The 26,103-nt window shown below is 37.5% G+C and overlaps 1 protein-coding gene across 1 annotated transcript in view; it reads left to right on the top strand.

Annotated features, from left to right (window-relative positions):
- SPATA17 (spermatogenesis associated 17) overlaps positions 1-11,874 on the top strand; it is a 92,837-nt gene extending 80,963 nt beyond the window's left edge. The window contains exon 10 of the mRNA XM_009323127.1: positions 11,794-11,874. Within this exon, the coding sequence (XP_009321402.1) occupies positions 11,794-11,874 (81 nt within the window). The remainder of the gene's footprint in view (positions 1-11,793) is intronic.
- Positions 11,875-26,103: the final 14,229 nt, after the last annotated feature.

Raw genomic sequence — 26,103 nt, 5'->3', positions numbered from 1 at the left:
CTCTTATCGTGTGTTGTGATCTCAGCATAAAATATGTGTGGAAACTGAAAGGCATATCCACATAAGGAGTTATTTATGAGTAGGTGTATTACCATCTCTTAATATTCTAGAATGAGAATTACGGAATTATTCAGGAATAACCTTTGCACTTCAAATTCAGGCTTCACTTCCGTTTAAATAACCTTACAAGCTTTGATGAGTTAATGTACAGAGGTAATAGCACCTAAAGTAAAGGGGATAGGATGTAAAGGCTGTGATGCCCACAGTATCTGTTTCACAACTGTATTGGTTTTGTTTTCCATAATGAGACTCTTTGAGTAGGAATTTACATTTTGACTGTCATTATAGGAACTAATAATATTCCCAGATAGTAGCTCTGAGATGTGTTAGCATCTCTTACCTGTAGTTAGTTGTATGAAGGAATGACAGCGTAAGTGGTAAGTGCTTATCACTCGCAACTGAATACCCTGCTCTTTTAAAGTATAACTTGTTAGGTATGAGAGTCTCAAACTTAGGGGAAAAAAAAAGAAAAAGAGAAACAATAAGAACATTGCATATTAACAGACTTTGTACGCTAATGCAAAGCTGCTTGATTGAGCAGTGTAGTGTCAACCATGTCTTTCTTCTGATGCTAAAAGTAATGCACATAGACAGAGTGACAATCAGAGTACAGCCTCCCATCAGCTGTAATTAATCTTTTAGTTAACAGAGACTAGAAAAGCTTCTCATCAGCCTCTTCTGAAGTCTGAGGCACCCTGTTTTTTGATGTTTGCATTCTGAGTAAAATTGTCCCCACCAGTTCTAACAAATTGAAACACCAGGCTAATTATGGCAGCTAATGAAGTGTGTGGAATGGTCACAGCTTGTCGTGAAACTGTTCCTTCAGCTCAGATTAGAGTTTCATCAATCACTTTTTTAAACTGATCCAGAATTGCTTCTGCCCAGTGCTTGGCATTTTTAATGCTGTTTCTGTAATTGGTTTTTTCCCCAAAGCTTAGGCTATTTTTTGAAATATTACATTCTCAGGATAGGACTTACAAACTCCAGTTTATAAAAAAACATTTCATTATCGCTTCTATCAGCTGATCAAGTGCTAGAAAGCTAATAAAAGAAGCAGAAATATAAAATTTGATATATTGCTTTTAATCCAGCTAAAGGTAGCAATAAAGCATATACACATATATGTATATGAATCATTATTACTGTGGCCTGGATGTATACTGCAATCTCATGAGACACGGTTTGTGGGCTGGATGGTTCAAATCCCACTGAAGGACCTAAATGAAATGAATGAGTTGGTCTTAGCTTATTTCCTAGTGGATTGTGGTTCTCCATATATCACTCAAAGGGTTTGGCATGATTTGTAGTTTTTGCAGATGCCCAAGCCTTTGGCAGGAGGAAGACCAAAATGTGTTGCTATTTAAAGAATTTCAACACTTCAGGTCAAATCCAAAGTCCTCAGAGAAGTATGGGAAACTTTACGGTATAACTTATATTGCTACTACACTGTCAATGAATAAATTAGCATATAAAACATTGTAAAAATTCCTAGTTCCTGTTCATTTATAAGATATCATAGTACTCAGCTATACATTGAAAGTTCTGCATAGACATTAAAGACATGGATGTTAAAGTTTAAAGCTAAATTCTTTCCTCAACATGGACAACAGAGTGTAGAATTTAGTTTGGAAGTTATCCAGCTGAAAAATGAAATAAACTTTTGCTACCATAGAATAAGTTTGCACAAGTTGTTACATTTAGTATATATAACATATTCATATCAGAACCAAGACAGCATGATTTTAGTTTTTGAAGTGTTCAACAATCTATTTTTTAAATTTGTGCTAACATATGTAATCCATTTCATTTTTCCAAACACTGTTGAATCTGAAATAATGTTTGGCTATAAGTATCAGCTGTTCCTCTCCCTGAAGTTTCTTAATCAGCAGCGGTTTGACAGAACTAGCTTCATGTCAATGCCAAAACAAATCTGTGGCACCTGAGTGAATAATCAGTGTTGCCGATGCTATTCCTGAATTGTATCAGACTGGTGGATTTACACAAGAGAAAAAGTGCCATTGAAAAATGAAGAAAAACATGACACACAAAGAAGATACGTTATCGTATCTGAATAAATACAGACAGAAAAAATAACAATAAGTGTTAGCCTCAGAGCTATTGTTCCAGTTTTATTGATTAGTGAGAACATTTGTGAACACTGGATAGGAGATGAGTAGTTTTTCTAGTGTTAGCTGATCTCCAAAGTAAGCTGCCTGCAAAATGAGAAAGGCCTTTTCCTGTTTGATCATTTCAATCTCTTCTGAAGGTAGCTTATATTTACCAAACAGGAAAGCTGTTTTTCTCTTTAGCTTTCATCATTGCTAGGGCACATTGCTGACTCATGTTTAGCTTGTTGCCCACCAGGAGCCCCAGGTCCTCCTTTGCAGAGCTGCTACCCAGCCTGTCAGCCTCCAGCCTGCTTTGTTCCTGGGGTTAGTCTGTGCCAGGTGCATTTGTCCGTACTGTGTTTTGTGAGGTTCTGTCAGGCCATTCCTGTAGCCTGTCTACATCACTTTGAATGATAGCCCTCAAGTGTATCGATGGCACCCATTAGTTTGGTGTTGTCCATGAACTTGATGAAGGTGCATTCCATCTCCACCTCACCGATGAAGATACTAAACAAGATAGGTCCCAAGATAGCACCTGAGGAAATACATTTGTACCCAGGTTCCAGTTAGAGTACAAACCATTCATTGCTACCCTTTGAATCTGATACTCCACACAGTTATTACATCTATTAGTCTGCACATCTAGACTGTAATTTACCAACTTGGTTTAAAGGATTCTCTGGGAGATTGCGTTGAGAGCCTTGCTAAAGCTCAGCTTTGATCTGCATATCTAGTTATTTCATCACAGAATGCAATCAGGTTTGAAAGCATCATCCAGAACAATGTCAAACCAGATGAAATCTAACTGGAGTACTGGTTTTGCTGCATATGCCAAATACAGCACAATCAATGGGCTTTTTTTTAATTGATTCTAAATGTTTACAACTTTTTTCAAACAGATACAACTTAACCTGATAAGATAAAAATTATTTTCACTTGAGGATTTCAACTCAGAATTTTTCCTCCTTAACTCTTCATGGCATGATTTTGGCAAGTTAGAGATAGCTGCAACTTGATCTTGGCAGGTTAAACACTTTCTGGCTTTAGTCCAGCAGGTTAAAAGTGGTTCTGAGTTTGTCTTGGCAGTCAACACTTGGCACTGGCTTATTTTCAGCTGGAAAGAGAATGTTGTGGTTGAACAGATTAGACAATGAAAGGGGCAGCTTATAAATGGCATAAGTCAGGATACTTATCCCTAACTGCATTATTTTCTAGTACAAGTCCTGTTGCTAGAAAAGTGTGTGTGATGGACAGGACAAGGCGTTGGTTTAAAAATACAAGTACTATGATAAAAATATGTCCTTTACTTTTTCATCAGATGCTTTTAAGACTCTATTTTTCTGTACACAGAAATGTAGGGTTAGGTATAGTTCCACCTCAGATTTAATAACTTCATAAAAGCGTTATGTATTACTCATCAGTGTGTTTTCATACTTGACAATGTTATTTATACATCTTAAATAAATTAAGATGAACATCTACTCCCCTCTTCAACAATATTTTGTTAAAATACCCTGCAAGAAATAGACATTTGCATGACAATAGCAAATAAACACCTCTTGGGATTCTGAATACCTACTGAACTATTTCAACTGCACATTTGTTTTTTAGCCCAGATTCAGTAAAGTTCAAGGGTATCCAAGTATGAAATAGCTTGCGGAGAAATTCACATTGGTTTCTTAATTTAATTTACTTGTAAAAAAAGGCTACGGCAGTTGAAAAGATAGAGTATTATCTTTGGCAATTTTGGTCCAAATACAGACATTCCAAACAGAATCTGGGTGATGTTGCTTCATAACATTGACTAAAGTATGGTACCGCATGCAGTGTAACTTTCTGTGTGGCAAACTATACTTTTAATATTGATACTGGCTCTGAATATGTTTAAAAGTACCTGAAAAGTGTCTACATAAAAGTGATTTATTCTTCTTCAGTAGATTAGCTTTATACACATAAATAAATTCATTATCTGAACAGTTATTTATAAAGGATAATATATTTCTTTTTAAAGCATTGCAAAGCTAGTACATGTTTGGGAGGAAGGACCAGACAGCGTCTGGCTTGCAGATCATCAATAAATGGAATAAATGAACTTAGAGGGTACAGCTGGGAATTCCACCCTTCCTTCCCCTTGGGCAACCACAATGACTGCAGGGTACTAAGTAAATGTAACAAATGCAAATTTGGACCACAAATCTTCATTGCTGGTTATATTACACATGACAACAAGGACAGGCTAGTTTCAGATCCCAGGTTAATTTTAGAGAGGCAATACTTATGAGAGAAAGTAATTCACTGGACCAAATCCTTCCCCTATTTTCCTGTGTCCTTCCTTGCACAAAACTTCCATCAAAGCCAAGAGATAATTTGCCTTTGCTTGTGAGAAAGCACTGTAAGGGTTGACACATTTGTAATCCTTAACGAGCACAGCTATTGCAAAATATCTTCCTCGTTTAGAAATATTTGTGCTTTCCTTGTACAATGGCTCAAACTATTGCATTCTCAAAAGCGTCATTATTTTCTGTCATGTCATAGCTTGATTTGTGCAGCTATGGAAGGGTACAGTGGGATATGCTTTTGTTCCTTTGTCCAAACTGCTTCTAACCACGCAGGAGCGGAAATAGGCTCTTTTCCAGGCTAGAATACATCCTCTCCTACCTTGCACAGATGAGGACAAGAAGTTTTAGAGCTTGACTTGTGTTAGCCAGTTATCTCCAGTTATCTCCAAAGCACAAATTAGCACAGCTTAGCTGCTGAGCTAAGAAAGCAAACTTCAGTGAGCACAGATTAGCAGCAGAACACTTCCTTCTCAGAGTATTAAAGAAAGGGAGGAATAGAGTTATAATTTCCACGTTAGGCTGCCACAGAGGAGCACACACTGCTGTGCTGCTCGTACTGGACACATCATGCAGGAAGTATCTAAACCTATGTGATTATCACATCAGTGGTTTTTCAAACTCAGGAACTGTAATTAGAAATCTTTCATAATTTCTAGCAAGCACTGTTTGGGTTTGGTTTCCTCATTTATAATTCCAAAAGATGAAATGTGTAAGAGTCAGTGATAGTTATAAATCTCCATGAAAATTTAAGTGTAATAATAATGAAATGTTTGTTACATAAATTAGATAGCAATTAATGTTTTCTCTTTCTGTTTGGAAGATAGGATATTAAAATAGTGTTGTTAGATTTCCTACTGTGAACATAATTTCCTGATTTTTTTTACCACACATTATCATAATGTCAATAAAAGACTAAAACTAACAAGTAGAAAAAAACTTGCCTGATGTAAGCGTAACACAGAAGGTTATAAAGTTGCCTTTTATGGTGGCTATACAATATCATTTTATTTTAAGATCTAATAGCAAGTTGATTCAAAGGGTAAGGCTTGCACTTACGAAGTCATTAAAGCAAGTAGAAAATTGCCTTCTACCATAGTCACCCAGTCTTTTTAAATCAAAGAGTTTTATTGTTGTTGATGATGTTTGCATTTGCAGAAGGTAATTAGGGAACGAGTTAGACATCACACTCGGTGCCCTCAAGCTTGTCAAGAAGAATCATAAACTTCACTTGCAAAAAAAAAAAAAAAAAAAAAAGGCAGGCGGTTTAGGAGGGAAGAGAATAGAGGGAAACAGGATCATAACATTTTAGGTCAGTTTGACCACCGCTGTGTTGATCCACAATACGGAGAAGCTCATAAAGTCTTCATGGAAGCACAGGTTTTTTTCATTGCACGCACTTACCCAGAAGAACAAAATTTAGAGGTTTTAGAATTGGTAGCAGTAGTAGACAGCCGAAGGAAGAGATAGATGATGGCTTCTAGTTCTCCTCCTCTGCATTGCGCTGGCAAGCTGAATAGGGAAAGGTGTAATTCTACCCCCTTCATCTCAGCAGCGGTCACTTGTCCACTGTAGCGCAGGGAACTCCGATTAGGCACGCTTTTCCCTGGAAGTCAATACCTCTGCACTGACACAATGAGATCCAGTCCCTAAGGCATGATCCAGGCTTTTGTTATTATCTCTTATTTGAAGGGGCTAGTTGACCCAATTGGTTAACACATTAGCTTTTCAATTTTATAGCCTTAGGTCACAGAAGACCTATTCCTTGTTTTTGGATATTTCTCCACAGCGGAAAGCAAAATTGGCAGTCTGTGCCCACCAGCCACAAAAACAGTCACGCCAAACAACTGCGTCCTGAACTTTATGGCTAATTAGCTGTTGAAGCTATGCCCAAGAAATAGGTTCTGTTGCCCATGGGAAGAAGTGTGTAGCCATTATTAATGTCCCAGCTCATATCTCTCAATAGGTCTTATGAGCGGTGCTGCTTAAAGAGACTAAATGTACAACAGGGAATTAAAAATTATACTACCCCTTTCACCGACTGAAATATTGTAAACTTGTTTCACTGGGGCCAGGATTGGTGTCAATGTACTTTGTGCAAAAAGTGCAATAGAAGCATTAGTATTTGACAGCCCTGGTTGAAATAAGTGAAATTAATGGAGCTCTTTTCATATACGACAAGGCCGTGGCACCCCTTTCATGCTGCTTACAGACAGAGAAAAGTCAATACTTTTTTATTACTTGATGCTGACCTACATTCTGCACTACAAGTGCCAGGCCCACTAATTGGTTTCAGTTGTGAGAAAAGTTTGCCCCAAAGAAACACTGGAGCAGATAAATCAATCTTTTTTAGGGTAGCTTAGTGGGTTTTGAGCACTTGAAATGACATTTGTGTTGTATTGACAGAACGGGTTGTTACACTCATTTTGTCATGTCAGAAGGCCCTGTACTAGTTGGAAGTATTGTTAACCAGTATTGATAAATTTGCTAAGAATAAAAGTTAGCTGGATCAACATTTTACTTGTATAACAGCTTGCCATTTCTGGTTTGCTTTCTTGTTAGAGATCTCCGTGACTATTAATAGGTCAGGAGGCTTACTATGACAGCTCAATTTAAAACTCTAATTTTACTATTACCAGCATTAGGATCATAGGGAATACTTAAATATGACCACTTAGTGTTAAACAGAGGGGGTTGTGGACTGTGGCTGTACAGTGGCACTTGGCAGTACTGCCTGGTTTTCAAATGAGGTGTGCACATGAGCTCTGTCCCAGCCTTGTGGGGAAAGCAAGATTGCTCAGTGGGCTTACCCTATGCTAAGGGCATAACTGCTGCATGGACGTTTATGCAGAATTTCCCATCGCATCTTCTAGAGTCTTTTTGTACCTGTGGGTGTTGATTTCAAGCCAAAGAAAAGTGAGTTTTATTCCCTGTTTTTACTATTCAATAGCATGAAGATAGAATTAGGATTCTAGCAGCTGTGCCCACTTTTCAGTTATTCCTTCTGCCATTGATTATTCTCAACAGATATAATTCCAGCACTACAAAAATTTTTTCTGGCATCCAAACCTTTCATGGATTGGCTTACCTTTTGCATAGCACATGGTGTCATGGTTGACAACATGCAATTATGCAGTGTCTTCAGTATTGTTAGACTGGCTCAGATGAGGACTCGGTGCTCTGAATCACTGCTATAGGTAGAATACTTTTCATTAGAGAGATTATACAATCTATCTTTGAAACATCTTCACATGCTACTTCTCTTCACCTATGAAGGAAATCTGCATTCGTACAACCTAATGCAACTTTAATCTCCATTTATGCAACCAAATCTCTATTTATGCAACAAAATGAATTTTTGTCATTACAGAGAAAGACTATGCAAAGCTGTATATCAGGTATCATAAGTTTATTGTAAACTTATTGTTCCAAGTTTATCACGTGCTTAACAGCTTCATAATTATTATGGACTTGATAGATTTGCTGTAGGAAATTACCCAAAGTGTGTATGCAGGAGCTGAGCATCAATGGTCATAGTGGTACTTTCTGGCCCTAAAATCTGTGAGTAGATATGCTACTGCTGTTTGCTTATTCTTGCTTTGGTCTGAAGCAGCTGACTTTCTACTTCATTAAATTTCCAAGAAGGTACTTAATTGTAATTCCTATCTCATTCCAAAGTGCATTTTTATATTACAGGAAATTGTACAGTACTCTCAAAATTTTTTGGAAAGAAACACTCTTAGTGCAAATTTTTCACTAGTATATGAGGGAACGCATTTTCAAAGGCCTTCAAGCTGATATGTAGGTCTACAAGGTCTCGTTGGTTTGCCACTGTTATTTGTACATGGTCTGTATTTATGTATGTCTGCATACTCAGATGTAAAATCTCTTTAGAATTCACTTTAATAACACTCCAGAGATAAACTATGTGAGCATTTGGCAAGTCTAATCTATTACATCAGAGTGTGCTGATTGAGACAAATCTTTGGTAGCTTTATGTCACCTTTTTTGACTCCATTGTTCAGAACTGATGAGCACACATGACAGTCAAGAAGTCAAATATATTGAAAGGGTCCATAGGTCTTGTTAAGCTCTGTCAGTTGAACTTGAGTCACTTACAATTTACTAGAGTGAAAGGAATCAAAGCTTGACAAGTTTAAAAAGGAAGTGTTATATTAACTTTGTTTGGGAATTTAAAAATAGGTCTTGGACCTGAGAATTACAGGTCTCTGATGCTGAGAACTATATGACATGATTTAAGAATGCATTGTGGAAAAATTCCATAAAACTCAGCTCCATGCTCCTATGATCCTGAGACTGCAAAACTGTAGGGTCAATCTCACCAATATGTGGGAATTCATATTTGTAAGCTAATTCATTCCAGCAACCAACAATTAGGGACTGGCGGTGAAAATAATTTTGAAGACGCCTGTTTTTCTTCACTCACAACTTTTGTTCCTGCAGCTTCAAAAGGATTACCTACATAACTTTGTAACTTCTATGCTTAAATTCAAGATGATCCTGGCAGTCTACCAGAATCAACCAGCAGTGCATCGCAGTGCTTCACTGCACGATTTGAACCTACATTTCACCACCAAATTAGACAGACATGAGAACATGGTTTCTAATTCCTTTCCCTTTATGCTGCTACAGTGATACAGCGGGATAGACTCTCTTCAGCACTGTGAGGTAGATCTTGCAAGGCCAAGCGGTGTTTTCAGGCCTCACTTTCTCACACTGTTGAAACCTGATTAAAATCTATACCTTCAAATACAGAAATGGCTGGGGTTCTTTTCCTAAACAGATATTTATATTTTATATGCATACTGTGCAACATTTATCTAGTATACATTCTAAACTTCTTTAATTAGTCTAACTGTAAAGCCAGCAACACTTTTATTTATCCATTAGATTGCGTGATGTTTCCTAAATGTGGTCAAACATAACTGCTGTCGTCATAATCGGAGCCAGTTGTTTAAATGCTCAGTTGTGAGTATCTAGTGAAATAGCTTTAAATAACAAGATAAACAGTACAGCTGCCAACCCAAAGTAATCTTACACTGAGGGGGCGTGTGGCACAGAAAATTTCCTCTTTGTCATTTTGATTTGAGTTTGAAGCTGGACCTGGGCTTAGTTCCAGCTCAAAAAACTGTTCACTTCAAAGGCTCCTAAATCGTCCCAAGGAGCTAATTTTGGCAGCCAATTGTTTTTGTTTGGCCAGGCATCCTAATAGCAAAAGCCGTCTGCTCCAGCAAATGAAGACTTCTTCAATGCTCAGACTTACCGTTCCTGATTTTATCCTGATGTGGGGGGTGTACACCTATTACTGGTTTCCCCGTCTCACCCCAAGTTCACTGCTTTTTTTTTTGTTAAACTGTACCTAGCTGTCCTACATGTAAATTAAAAATATACTTCCTATTTTCAAATAAAGGATACTGCATTCTGCTCTGAATTACTGCTTAATCCTAAATTATAGCTGCATTATCCGTTTGCTTTCTTGGCAACTAGAGCTGGTTTTTTTCCATTCCCATGACCAATATTAGCCTGGTGAATTTACTGAAATAAATATAACTAGCTTCACTTTAGAAGGAAACTATCTGCAGTTATGCTGGAGTTATAATAATATTTATTATAATAATTATATGGACAACTTTTCCTGCAGTAAGAAGGTGCTGGTGATACCAAACACACAATGAAAATTAAAATTCTCTTCCATTCTTAAAGTATAATATGAAAATATGCAAATCGGCTGTTTCTGTTGTGGGCGGTACAAGGCATAGAGAAACATTAAAAATTAAATCTTGTGAACAGTTAAGAATGGGTCAGTACTCACTTTCACACAACACAGGGAGTATTTCATTTTCAATGTATGTGTCTACCTTGCTACTTTAAGGTAGACACCAGAATGTTGGAGGTATCATACCAAATAACTTTAAGTATGAGATGTAAGAAATGATGATATGGTCACAGTTGGGCAATACGCAGTGCAGATGAAACTCAGGGTGAGCCACGTCGGTGTTTGCATGAAGCTTACCAGAAGTCGTAGTTGCTCTGTCTGTTTATGGAGATTCAGCTAAACTGTGGTCTGTGAAGTAGCTAAATCTAAATTACCCAGGGAGCGATAATTCTGCTTCATGTCATTTTTCAGGAAAATAAAAGTTTTCATTCTGTTTTTGAGAGAAAACCAAACCTTTCAAATTGTGAAATGTGTTGAAAAGGTAAAAATTTTAGCTTTCATTCACTCATGGCCTCAGACATTTCATGAAGACATTGCATTTCCATGCACTTTCACAGAGTGTCATGCTGACAATAGAAAACAGTAGAAAGTGTTCAGACCAACTTCGTCCTTAAAAATTAATAATCAGATCCTGGAAAGCTAATAATTCATCTCTGGCATGTTACTTTCAGGAAGGGAAAACAATTTTAATGCAAAGCAAATATTTTGTATTGCTGATACTATTCCCAGTATTTCAGGGTCAAAGAAAATAATTTTGTTAAGAATGCTTTAAAACCTTGATCTTAAACTCCATGGACTTGCTAATCATTTACCACGAGCGTTTGTTAGTAAGTAGCTAAATCAAAATCCTGTTTACAGTAGTTAGCTTATTTTACTTTCTTGTTTGTTGGCTGTATGAACATTGTACTCTTAAGGCACAGGTTCACTTGCATTTCTCTCATTCAATTTAGATTTGTAAGCATTTGCGTTTTAAAAAATAGAGTGAAATAACGAAGAACTCTTCCTGGAAAAAACTTGTTCGGGAATCACCCTACTTGTATTTTTTCTACCAGAACTCCTAATCAATTTGTCACCACTAATACTTATTTAATATATATTCCTTTTTCTTACCATTTCTCATGGAGCTGGTTTTAAATCCATGTTTTAATGTTAAACAAGGTAGAAAAGTTAAAATATTGCAAGGATCTCTTGCTGTCTTTAACTTACCTGGTTGCAAGGGAGGAGAATATAATTTTGTATACCACGGTTTGCAAAAGACTATAAAATCTAGTTTTTGGAGCAGGAAATTTTTGCAGTGCTTATAGTTACTTAGAGATTGAAATACATATTTGCTTGCAATTAAATCATTCAGTTCTTGTGCTCTTCTTCAAAGTATTGTACATATAATAATGTATGTTTCATATATATTATTTTGCATAGTTTACATTCTAACCCGTATAATGAAATTTAGCTAGAAGACAATATGTAGAGCTCTAAAATACCTTAAAAAAACAAAAAGGTAAAACCATGAAAGCCAAACTGAACCCTTTTTTTGTCTCTCTTATTTCTTTAGGACTTTCAAACAGTGTCACCATCGATTGTTCTCTTCGAAAAGTTTGGAAAAACTTACTCCAGAACTGGACAAATAGTGTAATCGTCCCGTAAACTACACAATATAAGACACCTGATAAGTAATCAATAAATGTATTTCAGCAAATGCACAGCAGTCTGTTGATTGAATGTCCCATAAAGTACTCTTTCTGTAATATGATGTATACTATGTCCAAAGTAGTGCTAATTGATTTTGTTTGATCTTTAAGAAATACAGCTTCCAGCATTAATCAAAATAATAATTTTTTTTTTCAGTTTTGCCAAAATAAAAAAGTATTACCTTAGGAAAATTATTTCTGAAAATGCTATATTTTATTCACTGTAAATCCTTTAGGATACAAAACCAGAGTAATCGAGTAAAGGACTTGGAAGCATATTGTATTTATTACAGATTTGTAAGTGAGTTTAAGACTAAAAAAAGAGAAAAAGTTTAAAAGTTACATCTGTTTTTTTCTCACAACTATAGATGTATCTGGTTCATCATTGTTGTTCATCATTTTCAGTGTTAGTGTACATCCTTTTTGGATACTGATCCATCTCTTCAGAAGGACAGGATAGGCTATTTACATGGAAGATACTATTTTAAATCCTTTTAGCTCTTCTGTGGGTGATATAACATCAGCGTTGAAAAAATGGAGTTCTAACAACATATACATCTTATTATTAGATCAGTTTTTCTATATCCTCTTAACTTCCTTTATCAATAGCTGTGTATTTACTCCTTGTCCCCTGTTAAGCAGACGGATATGTGGGAACATAATCAGGTGATGCTCGGCAAAGAAGAACACATTTGATCACACAAAACTGATATTCGTTTGCTATGTTCACTTGCATGCAATCCTGCAAAATATTGAGTATCTTCAGAGCCCATTAACTTCAAAAGACTCAAAGAATTCAGCGTCGTGGGAAGACTTCAGCATTTCTCAAGAGCAAATCATAAGCTAATTCTTAAAATTATGTCAGTGAATTTTTACAGGAGTTTTATGCTGAATTCTCTAGGATACCATGTTTGCTTTTCCTATCGTTTGACTATATTCGAATCAAATACATCTGTTTATAATATTCGAGTCAGTTACTCAATGGTAGGCTTTTTATTCCTGAATTTTGTTATGTGATCCTTTTGCCCTGTACAAATGTGCAGAAAACCTCCATCAGACGTCTGTTTGTATGAATACTTTCCAAACTAGGAGTCACAAATTTCGCTTCTGCAGGTTTTCAGCTCTCAGCCTATGTGAAAAAGTTTTACTGCTATCACACACAAGAATAAAAGCACTTTCAATTCCTTTACAGTAGGTTACGAATGCAGGCACCGGGCTGTAGTGTTGTTACTTTTTGGCGTTTGTCATTTTCAAGCTTTGAAAAGTTTATTCTTCTGCACAGCAATGAGAAATTAACTCTGGGAAGTGAGAAGCAGCCACCTCAGTGGCTGAGTCTCCCCGATAAGAGTTAATCTGATCAAATGTATCAGAGTGCTTTAGCTGTTCGTGGAAGGGATTGAACATGAGACGCTTGTGCAAAACTGTTGATGAATAAAGATGCCACAGTAATTTTTATATGTGAGAGCTATCTATTTGATTGCTTCAGCTTTAAGGTAGTTCATCACAGTAATTCACCCTGTGTTGCCTCTTTAACTTCATACCACAGTTTCCCATCAGTCCGATTAGAAATGGCAATGCCTTTATCAGATTAATCTTTCTTTCTCTTTCTTCCTTTCAGTATCTCTGACCCCTGGACAAAACAAAGCCTACCACGCAGACTGGCACTGCACTGGTGGTAGTGCTCATAGCTAAGGGTCTGGAGCACAGATGGAGGTCAAAACCAGCACTTCTAATTTTAATTGTTTGATACATACACACTTTTCGTCCTCTTAAGAAAACAAAACCCTTTTCCATTTCTAAGCAGCTAGCTACTTCCCAGAAACCTTCTTACACAAAAACAGGTCTGTTCATTTTATTAGATAAATAAACAGCCACAAAATTAATCGAGTAGCAACCATATTGCATGGCGGGTTTGGGTTTTGGGGTTCTTTTGCCAATTATATTTCGTAGGGAATCCAATACTTTTCTTTAACTGGAGTTCACATAGAATTTATGTCATTTGTCAGCATATAACTTCCATACTATTTTGCGTGGCCACACTATAACCCCAGAATCCTTTCATTTCTCATTAAGTACATTCAGCACTTATTCAGTACATTTATACAAACCATTGATAATTATTCTAGTGGGACCTCTACCAATTCTTCCATTATGTAGTGACTTTTTATTATTTTTATTACTCTCTTAAACTGCACATAAACATATGCAGAGAGTTAACAGAGGATTAGCTTGAAGATATTTTTGAATATAAAAGCATATCGATGAAACTTTAGATGGATCTTGACTTTTTCTTTTAGTTTTAACTCGCATCCAGATGCTGCACAGTCCAGGAACCTTCGCGAGCGTGGGCTAGAGAACCCGTCCCTACCTTTTTTCTACGTATGGTTGAGGCTGACTGATGGAGAAAACTCCCAATATTAAAAAGAACAGCTATTAATAATTTAAGAACCCAGCCTTGGGATACCTTCAGCATGTTGCACTCCCTTGATTACAAAAGAAGCTCAGAATACATAATACAGCGCAGGGGAAACCGGTAGGTTTTTGTTATGTAGAGGAATTGGACATCCTGAACAATTAAAAAAATAATGTGGAAGTGAATGCTAGGAACTCTGCAGTATATAGGAAAGGAGAGAAAAGATAAATTTTAGCCCTGGGGTGGACCTAATTTCCGTGACTCTGGGATAGACTACCACTTCCATTTGGAAACCCTCTGTGGCAAGCAAGTGAATGCGTCTGCCTGGCAAAGAAAGTTTTGTTTTGCTCTCGTGTATAAATCAAAATGGTTTCATGTAGCAAACTTACAGTTTTTATCTAAAGCCAGTTAAAGCTAACATTTTGATATTTTTATTCACTGCAATAATATAGCGAAGAAGACAGTAAGACTTTTGATAATGTCATTATGTAACCAGTCTATCAATATAAACACTAAGTGATTGTGTGATTTTACATTACTCCTGTTTACTTTCTTATTGATATAGTTTACCATATCACTTTTAATTATCAAATTACTTTTTGTAATATACTTCAGTAATGTATTTTTAATATTTTATTTGTTGTAGGTTTCCTTATTAATAAAATTGTTGTTTTGTAACATTCCAATACTGAATGGTGTGTACTTTAGGGAGGATTTTTCTGGTTTACAGGGGATGTTACAACCTATTCTCACAGTACAAAATCTTAACAACACAGAATGGGTATAGGTAGAGGCACCAGGAAAGGGACACTCTGACAATTTGAAAGGGAGTCATGGACCTTGATGAGTCTGGAAGATATGTAGCCTCTTGGAAATGTAGTTGGCTATGACATTTAGGAAACTACTCACAGCAGTATCTAAAAGTCGAAAAGAATCACTGTGATACCAGAGAACTGGACGAATATAAGAAGCTGTATATCAGTCCAGAAAAAGAAGCGTAATTACTCTAATCGCCCCATTAAATGTATTTCAGGCAATTGTAGTTGAACAAATGTGAAGAGTCAAACGTATATAGCCAAACTACTCCAAAGCGACCTGGCTGCTGTTTTCTGCAATAACAAAATATGGCCTTCAGCGTGCAGCGAGACATGCAGGATCCTTGTTTTTCAGCCACAGAAACACAAATATTTTTTTGTGATTTGGACTGATTTAGTCCATGTGTACAGAGGAAAAAAATTACTGTTGGGCTTTTTCCATGCCGCGTGGCTGAAGAGACTTATCACATACCTTTAGGAAGCAGCAGTTACTGGGAAGAACCTGTCATACCAGCTCACTAAGAGAATATCTCTGATATGTCACTTAGATATCTTGGTCTAATGCATAAAAAGCCTGGAACTTAATACTCTGATGTCCACTGATGTCTGAGCAATTTGTATAGATCGTAGGTCTTGTGAGAGGGTCAAATAATAATGTTATTTATTTTTATATCAGATACACCGGCCTACATGCCAGGTGCTAAGGATTCAAAGCCTCTATGCTAATGACCAATGATCTTCGGGTTTAACCACCACTGGGGATCACAGCACTCATAAAAAGGATGCAGGCAAAGTCATTAAAATGGAACAGCAATGTGCTAAAAGTTGCTCACAACATCTCACGTCATGAGAAGTTTCAGGGATATTAGAAAATGTCTGGTAACATCTTTTCTTACCAAAACTATCTGCTGTTATTCAGTGGATTAAGGACCTCTTAGTGTTGCTGCCCAATAATTTTGTTCGACTCCTACATAGCTGATGTTGTAAACACAGAAAACCTCTTAATTTAGGTAATTTAAGAACTGTCTTCTGGGCTGAGCCAAGATGTTCTCAACCCTTGTCAGGGAAAACATTTAGCTTGTAATGCCCTCTAGAGGCAGAACTGCCATAATAGTGTTGACCACAGATTTACGCTTTTCTGGTCCCAGTGTGATGCTGTAGCTTTCAAGCAACAGCTTTTTTTTCCCTTTAACAGCTTTTTTTTCCCTTTCCTTTTTTTTTTTTTTTTTTTTTTTTTTTTTTTTTTTTTTTTTTTTTTTTTTTTTTTTTTTTTTTTTTTTTTTTTTCCTTTAAATAAGCCACACCACATTTCTACAGGAGTGGAGGTCTAGAACCATTAGGGGCTCTGCAACTGATCTAGATGCCTCATTCTGGGCTTGTACTGAAGTTGTCTCCAGCTGAGGTGTGGCCATATTTAAACTGCAGAGCAAAATGGTGATGCTTGTAAACAATAATGGAGTGTGACATACCAATGCTTGACATTGAATAAGACTCTGAAAGCATCAAAATTAAAAAATATTTCTAACAGTTTGCTGTTATTCCAAAGGATGTGTTTGCAACATGCCTTTCATAAATCTGGGGTCCTCCATCTAATGAATTTAGAAGTTCTGCATAGTAGAGTTTGTTAGAAGGATGAGGAGCTCTGTCTTTTACTGGCAGCCGTGGGCTCCTATGCTCAGAGTAGCAGAGACTGAAAAGCAGAGGACGTGTGTAATTCCTTAATTTTAAAATCTGGATTACCCCGTATTAAAACAGAAACACTGCGACCACAAAGCAGTCACATCCATGTAATCAGAAACAGAATTTGAGCCTTGAAGCTTTTACTTGTCTTAACTGCATTCGTAAAACACTTTTTTTTGGGTGAATTTTCTCTTACTAGTTGACAAAGGTTTCTGGTAGGCCTGGAAAAATGTCAGCAAAGAAGCTCAGACAATGCAAAGCTGGCTTGGCTTCGTATTCTTCCATCTTTTAATAGTTCAGCTCATTAATGAGAAAATCGTCTGGCTGCTGGCACAATCAGATACAGTCACTTATCAGTACATTGAGTTCAGTTTATAGTACTCCGATTCATATTCATGATCAGAGGATGCAGTGGAGCAATTCATTAGTGCACTGCTGCATTAAGCAATCACTGCCAAAATGTGACATATTGAGAATTTGCATTAAACTGCTTCCTTTGAGAATCTTTTGGTTAAGAAATTCCTAAGTGCAGAAATCCATTGAGATAAATCACTCAGGCACTTCAAGAAAAAACATTGAGACTCCACGGATAGAACATTTAGTTAAAAAAAAAATTCATTCACTGGTGCTATTGTATGTGTGACACGGTCGCATCCTCAAATGCAAGTTTAGACTATTATAACAGCTAATAACACATATAAACTAGATTAGACTTATCCCAAACTGAACTCTCTTCCTTACTCTTAATTATTTTATGCCGCCTAATGAATGTTAAGGTTGTTTTTGTTTTGGGTTAAGATATTCAACAATGTCAAAAACCCAGCCTTCTGCATTCTGTATCTCTGTTCACGGTACAAATAAGGGGCACTTACAATTGCAGTCTGTGCATGCTCACCTCACAATGTTTTTAAAGAGGGACAGCGCTTATAAATTAGAAGGACATGCTTCTTGTGTACTATTAGGAGAAGAAGGTGAGGCCAGGTTTAGTTACCTTTTCGCTTCTTCTTTTTAAGTTTGTAGCACGGTACTGTGGTGAGTCCTTGTCCGCCGGCTTCATTTGATTCCACCATATCATTTTTTACTGAAAACTGTTCTTCCAGTTTATCGTCTCTTCTTCAGATTTATAGAAGCCTGAGCTACTCGGTGGTGAGAGACATGTAGAAAGAAAGAAAGAGAGAAAGAAAGGAGTAGAACTGTAAATCTGTGCTCACTCATACATAAGCAAGATAGATAGGTGCTAAACTTTGTTTTAATGTGCCCTTAATGTAACTTCCCTCCCTTGAGTAGGATTATTCTTGGGTTTTTTCTCACTGGTATTTTGACCAAAATCTGGGCCAGTGAATCACTGCTAAGAGGAGAAAATATGTATAGTATGTAAACAATATGAAACAGACTGCCCATGCTTTATGTTTTTGAAGCAATAATCATCTCACACATGCCTAGTAGCTTTGAGTAAGAATGTGTAGTCAGCTGTGTTTCAGACGCTGACCAAACAGCCTCTGACAGAGGTCCCTGGTTACTTCAGAGAAGACATTTGCTGGCTTCATTTTTCCTATTTTCCAAAGCTGTGTGCCAGATAGGTGAGATTCCTGCGTACCTGCTAGGCATCATTCACCCTCTGGGTTTTGTTTCTCTGCTTGATCTTTGCTTTTTTCCTCCCACTTGTTCCATTTCCCCTGCGACATAGGATACCTCTAGTTTATGCTAATAATGGCATAAAAAATCCTTGACAGAAACTAGTTAAAGACCAATTGGGAGTAAAAAGCTCAAATCTTTAAGAAATTTGTGTCTGTAATATTTCTTTCCCTCTTAAGATCCTGTACTTCCTCCACCACAAAGTGTTGCCATCTGCAGATGAGGCGAGAATTTTGCATTCAATCTTTTCCCCTAGACAACAGAGCAAATGGAGTATTCTGAAGCAGTCAGTGTGCCTTTTAAACAACACCTGAACATTTCTTTGGAACAGAAAGGCCTTTCTGATTTCTTCCCAGCCCCCTGAACACACATATGACAGTGCCATAAACCTGAACATTTTGCAACTGTTGGTCTGACTGATCAGCTTCTATCTTAATCTCATTCAGAATATATCAATTTATAGCTATATTTTCTAAAACTTAAATTTCATCCTTAAGTGCTCCTTAGTCCAGATGATTACTTAAACTAGCCATATTGCTAGGCTCTGTTTCCAAAGTCATATACAGTCAATACGATCAGTTACAACTCCACTGACGTACTTAGTTGTTCCGGTGTTAAACTAGATACAGGAGAGCACTAGACTCCACATATCTAAAAACTTGCCCAGCTCTCTGCCCATCACATTTTTGGGAGGGGTCTGTTGTGAGGATAGACATTGTTATGGTTTCACAAGAGGGTTCGTGTGCCCTATTCAGAACAGAGACCCTTCTGTCCTGCTACTGCTGCACATATCTAAAGGAAAAAGAAATTAATTAAAAAGGGAAAAGACAGCCCGACAAGTTTAAGGACCAGGGCAAACAAGCAAAGAAAGTAGTGACTGGCAGAACCACAGAAACAATCTTCCCTATGAAATCTAGCCAGTGACATATATTGCAAGCAGTGGGAACATTTTATCCAGGCTTCAAACAGGAAAAAGAAAGAGAAAGAACTATTCTGGGCAAGGGCGTGAGTCACTCCCTGCTCTATGCAAGCCGGTGACAGCCATTGCTCTTAATCCACAGCGCGGTGACTCAAAGCCGCACCTCTGCGGTAAGGAATGAACTGGAAATTCACTGTTGCCCCTGAGAAGGCAGGAATTCTGACCGAGCCCACTTCTCACATAGATGCTTGGTACCACAGCTCCTGCAACTTGTTAGTTCATCACTTGTAGTCTAATGACAGTTGAAGAGGATGACCGTGACAGACAGCTGTGTCTGTAAGCATCAGGAGAGAGCTTATGTTTGACCTAGTTCTGGAAATGATTAACACATGATTTAGCTCTCATTCATTTCTATTCCTGGTCATATATCTCACAGCTGTTGCTGAACACCAAGAATCAGGAAAGGTTTTTGATGACTTTTTGTACTTTACAAATGCATAATCAAATGGTGAGATCTGACCATTTACAATAACAGCTTATGTTTCTTGTTAAAAACCAAGAATATTTGCTCCTGTTCCTCTAGAGTTTTTCTTTCCATGTAGCCACCAGCATATTCTAGTAATGTGAAAACAGTGATGGTATATTTCATTTGTTGTAAAATATATCTATCTGCTTATTTAATTCTTCACAACTACTATGCACTGAGATGAAATCACTTATGTTATAACAAGTGTAATAACAATCTTTAAGATGCTTGAAGGATTTCCAAGTGCAGGTCTCCTTTTTTAGTATTATGTTTTTACAGAGAAGACTGCGTGATTCCTCCTCCAGTATAATTGTAGCTAAAAGGACAAGGTGTTTTTGCTGCATCAATATTTAACCCATTTACTTCTCTCTCATGATAAAAAAGGAAAAAAAAAATATGGCCAACTGGGAACTTCACAGTGCCGCAATAGTTCCACATGCATCCACTTAGAAATTCATAGCTTTGTTGGGGATAGCATGTGGTAGGTGATTTGCTGCTCAGTAGCAACCTGGTAGATCACCGCATCTGGACTGGGAGAGGATCTCCACTGGCTGGAAATGTTTCCGGCAGGTGTACTCATTTGCCCTGAAGGAGGCAACGAGGCACATATTGTGTAAACATAGCCTTTTTGTGGGAGGTTTTTAGAAGCTATGAGTAAGAGCAGGCATGTGTGAGGGTTTGTACACTAACAATTTATTTGAGTTCACAGAGTATTACAGTTTTTGCAGATCTCTCCCACAATATTATCTTCTGGGATCCCCAGCTGTGAAGTGTGTAAAACCTGGCTCTTTCGGGTGTCTCTGTTTCTGTCTTCTATCATATTTAATGGTTGGACTTGATGATCTTAAAGGTCTTTTCTAACCGAAACGATTCTATGATTCTATGATTCTATATTCTTCCACTTGTCTGGCTCTTCTTCGATAATGATTGCTCCAAATATCAGCAGATTTCAACAGGACACGCTCACCTCTCACTGGTCTTTGCTTCCACTCTTCACACATCTGACTGATATAGACAAACTTGTAAAGGCATTCAGATGCAAAAGTTTTTGAAAGCTGCTCTAGCTGAAGGTGTTCAAGCTGGAAAAGTGTGTTCTTTCATCATAGCTTCTTTAATAACTGATAAAGAATTGGCAAAGGAAGTAAGGTTAGTTTTTTCAAAGCTGATTGTCTTAACCTGGGTAAAAAAATTGTTCTGACAATTTAAGAAATTAGAAAAATTGAAACTTGTGTTTCAGTCTTGTGAATGTTTACGAAGCGTTATAATTTTGTTACTCATATATTTTTCTCAAAGTCCAGCAGCTAGCCAGAATTAATAATTTTTTTAAAAACTGTGTTTTTAAGTCCATTTGGGAAGAAAATAATAACAATGTCTGTGCCAATGATTCTTGAGAATTCTTCTTTCTGAGGAATCTCAGATTCTATTATAAATATGAAAAGCTCATATAAACAGCTGAAATTTGAAAGACTCAGATTTGCTCCTCATTATGTGTACATAAAGCTAGATTGAGCTGAATAATTTTAATTCAAATCTAAATTAGTGATAAATTCCAGATTACTTGCAGTTTAGAATATAGGTAACATTTTCTCAACAACATAATTCTCAGGTCACAAAGGCTAAAGTGATAGGTGAGAGAAGATTCACCTTGAACAAGTCACTACTAACCTTCTGCTGAACTTGAAAACTAGTAGGCTGCCCCAGTTTTTACACCGATAAAAGGAATCTGGCCATGTTGTTTTCTCAAAATATGTTGATACACTGGCTCTTCACAGCAAGAACACATTAGGTGATACATCTGTTACTCAGGTTGTCGCACAGAATTAGCAAATCAATTCAAATATTAAGTATTTTATTGCTATCTAGAAGTTAGAAGCAAGGACTAGCGGCATAGGTCTTGGCACTTTCTATGCAGAATTTATAAGTGAAGAATCTTAGAAACAACTGAGTCATCTTCTCTGACGAGAGAAAGTAATTAAAGAGGGCAAAAGGACTTTAAAAGTACTCAAAATTTTATAACTAGAAAGAATGGCTTTACAAGAGAGACGTAAAATTCACAGAAACGCTCTCCTGATCATGTCCAACAGGTTCCTGAGTAGACAATGACAGTGGTTTTAGAATATTTGTCCTACTCCAAATCTGAACATGCCTGGGGTGTAAGAGCACTTACAAGTAACTGAAAAGCAAAATGAAAAGGTGTGGTCTGAAATGGCATTCAGAGGATACCGGTGCACTGACAAAATAGGACTATGGGGACCATTCACTACTTAGTTGCTTCATATGCATATCTCTTCAGTTCTTCTCAACTTCGGTACAGACGGTTGTGTGCTCTAAAATACAGATGGAAGCCAATTCTGTACTCTAAAATACATGGAAGAACCGTGTAGCCCCATATTGCAATAAGTGTTAGAAACTTATCTGCCAGAACACAGCCTTGTACAATAGACAGTGCAATAGTTTAATTCAGAAGAGACCAATGTAAGAGCCTGGCATTACATGCGGCTCCTGAGCAACTTAATGCAGAAGGTATGTTTTCCTCTTTGGGAGTGGGACTGTGATGGGGCACCAAGCTGAAGAGGGAAATAAAATGCCAGCTGAGGAGGGAAGTGAGTCAGAAGAGCAATGGTCGGGGTCCCCGCTGTGGGTCTAACCCAGCTCGCTGCCTTGGTTTACTGGGGCTATTCAGAAGCTGTTTGCTACCACTTGCTTTGAACCACCCCTGGAACGTCAGAGGTAGGAGGTATATGTTTTATAGCTCTCCATCATAAAGCCTTTGATGGGTTGCTCAAAGTGTTTGCAAAACTGGATATTCCTCCACTTTTTTTATTTTTAACATAGCTGACTGTAAAAAGTACACCTAAACAACGTTATAGAAAGTGAAAAGTTATTTCTATGTCATCAACTGGAATTAGAAGCCGAAAATAATATATTCATCCTTGTGATCCTAGTGATGCCCCTTCTCATAATGAAGCCTCCTTGTATTTGTTACTCAGTGACGGATTCTAAGACAGACACAATCTGTATTTTCGTGTGCCAAAGAAAATGGTTGTGTTGATTTTTTCCAAAATACACAATGCCACTATAGGCGCCCAAATAATCAAAATCTTTATTTAGGGACCTGAAGTGGAACCTATCAAAAAAGAGGAGGTGTGGAGCAGAGCAAATTTTTGTGCGGATCTCTCTCTGTTCCATCAAAAACTATAGCAGGGAGCCTCAAGAAAAGAGCTAGTCTTCCCTTTGTCACAATTTATATCTTTTCTCAGAAAAAGAACAGGCAGGAAAAGTAGTGATGCATGTCTGATATTGATGGAAAGCAAGCATGTACCTCATCCATTGAAAACATTGGTCAAGGCCACTTCGCTCTGTTTTAATGATGGCCCCATAAATCTGCCAGTATCAATGAAAGTCACTGTTATCTACTCAAAGTTCTAAATGGCTACGCTAAGGAAGCTAAGTCGCAGCTAATGGTTCTTTACATCCAGGTGCCAAATTGTCATACTTATCTCTTTCAAAACTCTCCTTCTGGTTTGTTTTTTTTTTTTTGGTTTGTTTGTTTTTTAAAAAACATATGAACAAAACCAGGACACATTAAAAAAGAGGAGGAAATTCCACATACCCATGGTAATTTTTAATGAAGTGGTTTTAACGTACAAAGCTTTTTTGCGCATCTTTTGTCTCTGTGGGTTTCAGCCAAGAAGGATGAGAACCCCACAGGATGTGGCATTTTTCTGGGCATACAGTCTATTGACTATGGCAAACAAATTTGAATAAAAAAGGTCTGGAAAAGTGATATTCCTGTTAAATGTCAATGTATAGTTTGTGGTTCAAGGTCAAATCAGAAATAGGATTTAAATTCAATAGCAATGAAACCTTACAAGTTGTTCTCATCAAAATGCTATGGAAAACGTTCTGTTCACCCTGGATCTTCACCCAGTGATGGACAGAAATCTATGACTGACCCAAAATTTCATATGGACAGTAATTCACAGGATCTTTTTCATATCATCCAACCCAAACAAGAGCAGAAAGATGAGAATGAGCCTAAAATGATAAAATAAGCATCTGTTTCCAGTTAGGTGATTGGGTGTGACTGCCCCATAACCGCTTTATGTCTTCTTTAAGAAATAGGATGAGGGTAGAGGCTAAGAGGAAGCGTGTGCTATGGCTGGAACAGAACCCAGATCACAGGGGCTTCAACCACAAGGTCGCTCCGAAAACAGAGTAAGGGAGGAAGACTGGGAAATCCAGTCCTCTGGATGTATGGTCATTTTAAAAAGTCACCTTATAACCACAGCTGGGGAAGCATTACAACTGCCAAAATTCCCACTTGCAAAACATTCTGTACTTCATTTAGCAAATCAAGGCATTTGATTTGTCTATTTAATAAAGTCAAGGATGTGCCAGACACCATATGTGGGGCGCTAAGGGGATATGAACGAATGAACAAGCGGTGGGACCGAGCTCATCCTAGCTCACAAACTGCGGTTAAATACGTGGGCTTGCTCTGCAGTGCCGTACTGTCTGCCAGCAGCACAGTTCCATAGCTCCCGGTATTACACCTTTGTCAGGGGCTCCTCAGCAATACCCAGGGTAGGCTGAAGAAACTTTCTCAGGAACCCCAGCGTAAAACAGGGATTACCATTTCAATATTTTATACTAAATATGTTCAGGATTGAGGTATATCCTCAGTGGAAGACTTCACCTCACACAATGGGAAGCAATAAACAACCCTTCTCCGAAGAGATGTTGAGAACATTTTGAAAGGGAAATTTGCTTATTTTTTGCCTTGAGAATATCAAAGAGATTCTCTAGACAGATTTGACTGTATTTCAGCTATCTTGGCAATGAAATCCCTCCTTAGCCTTGCCCCAGCACACATTCCTGTGTAATATGTACAGGAATCTCAGAAACAGATGGAGTAGACTTTACCCAGAATCTAATCCTAGTGAGGTAGAGAGGCCAGATGGTCTCACTTTCCAAATGAAAACTTTCAGAGAGTCTTTAAACTAAGTAAAGGTTTTATTAACATTGATGGCTGGATATAGTCTAATACACAGAGAAGATTAATTAGAAACCCTAATTAAATGTAACAGTGTAAAAGAACCAGAGCATTATTTGGCATCAAACAGCTTTTTAAGATTCTTGTTGAAACCTGGAGTCTTCAGCATGGCTGAGCTACAAAGCGAACAACAGAAAAGCAGAAACAATGAGATTTACTAAAAGGTGCCAAACTCAATTCTACATGCAATCATTTTGTGTATTTTTTATAGAATCATAGGAAAGAGGGCTGAAAGGAACCTTTAGAGGTCATCTAGTTCATCACCCTACCCCAAGGCAAGATCAACTGTACCTAAATCATTCCTGACAGATGTTTGTCTAACCTGTTCTTATAAAGCTCCAATCATGGCGATTCCAAAATATCCCTAGGCAATCTATTCCAGTGTTTAACTATCCTTGTTGTTTGAAAGTTTTTCCTGATGTTTAAGTCTGAATCACCATTGCTCTAATATAAACTCCAGAAAAAAACTATCCTTTTTTCTGTCGAGCAAGGGCATGGAGAAAAGTTTGTTCCTTTTCTTTTTTACAAGATGCCTTTTACAAATAGGAAGATCACTCCTATGTTTCCCTGCTATTTTTTTTTCCTAGACCAAGCAATCCCAATTCTTTCATTTTCTTCCCATTTAGACTCCTGATCATTTGGTTTTGCTTTATTAGGACTACATCTCTCTCAAAGGTGGCAATGGAAACTGAACTTGTAGTTGCACTCTTCGCTGTGCTCAGCAGAATGAAAGGGCTGTGTCACGTGTTACGGACAACGTTCCTGTTATGTATCCTGGTAGGAGGCTTGCTTCTTTTCTAAGGTTTGACTTTGTTGATTTGTGCTAAATACATGACCCTTTCCTACAGAACTCTTGCCTAGCCACTCATTTCCAGCTTGGTTTTAATAAAAGTTGACTGAATATATTGAAGAAGGTATTTCTTTGCTGTTTTTCACTGTGGACAATTACTGAAAAAGAATATTTGTTTGCATGAAGACATTACCGTGTCCCCCAAGCAAATGAGGCGAAAGAGTCAGTTTTCTTCAGCCTGTTAAAGGAACATACATCTGGAAGCAATGTTTTAATTCTCAGACATAGGGAGTGGGGAGCTTGAGGATACAAGCGTCACACATCAGAGAAGTGATGTCCT

This window comes from Pygoscelis adeliae, unplaced genomic scaffold (genome assembly GCF_000699105.1).
Source record: "Pygoscelis adeliae isolate BGI_AS28 unplaced genomic scaffold, ASM69910v1 Scaffold80, whole genome shotgun sequence".
Taxonomy (NCBI): domain Eukaryota; kingdom Metazoa; phylum Chordata; class Aves; order Sphenisciformes; family Spheniscidae; genus Pygoscelis; species Pygoscelis adeliae.
This window is presented reverse-complemented; position numbering and strand designations above follow the sequence as displayed.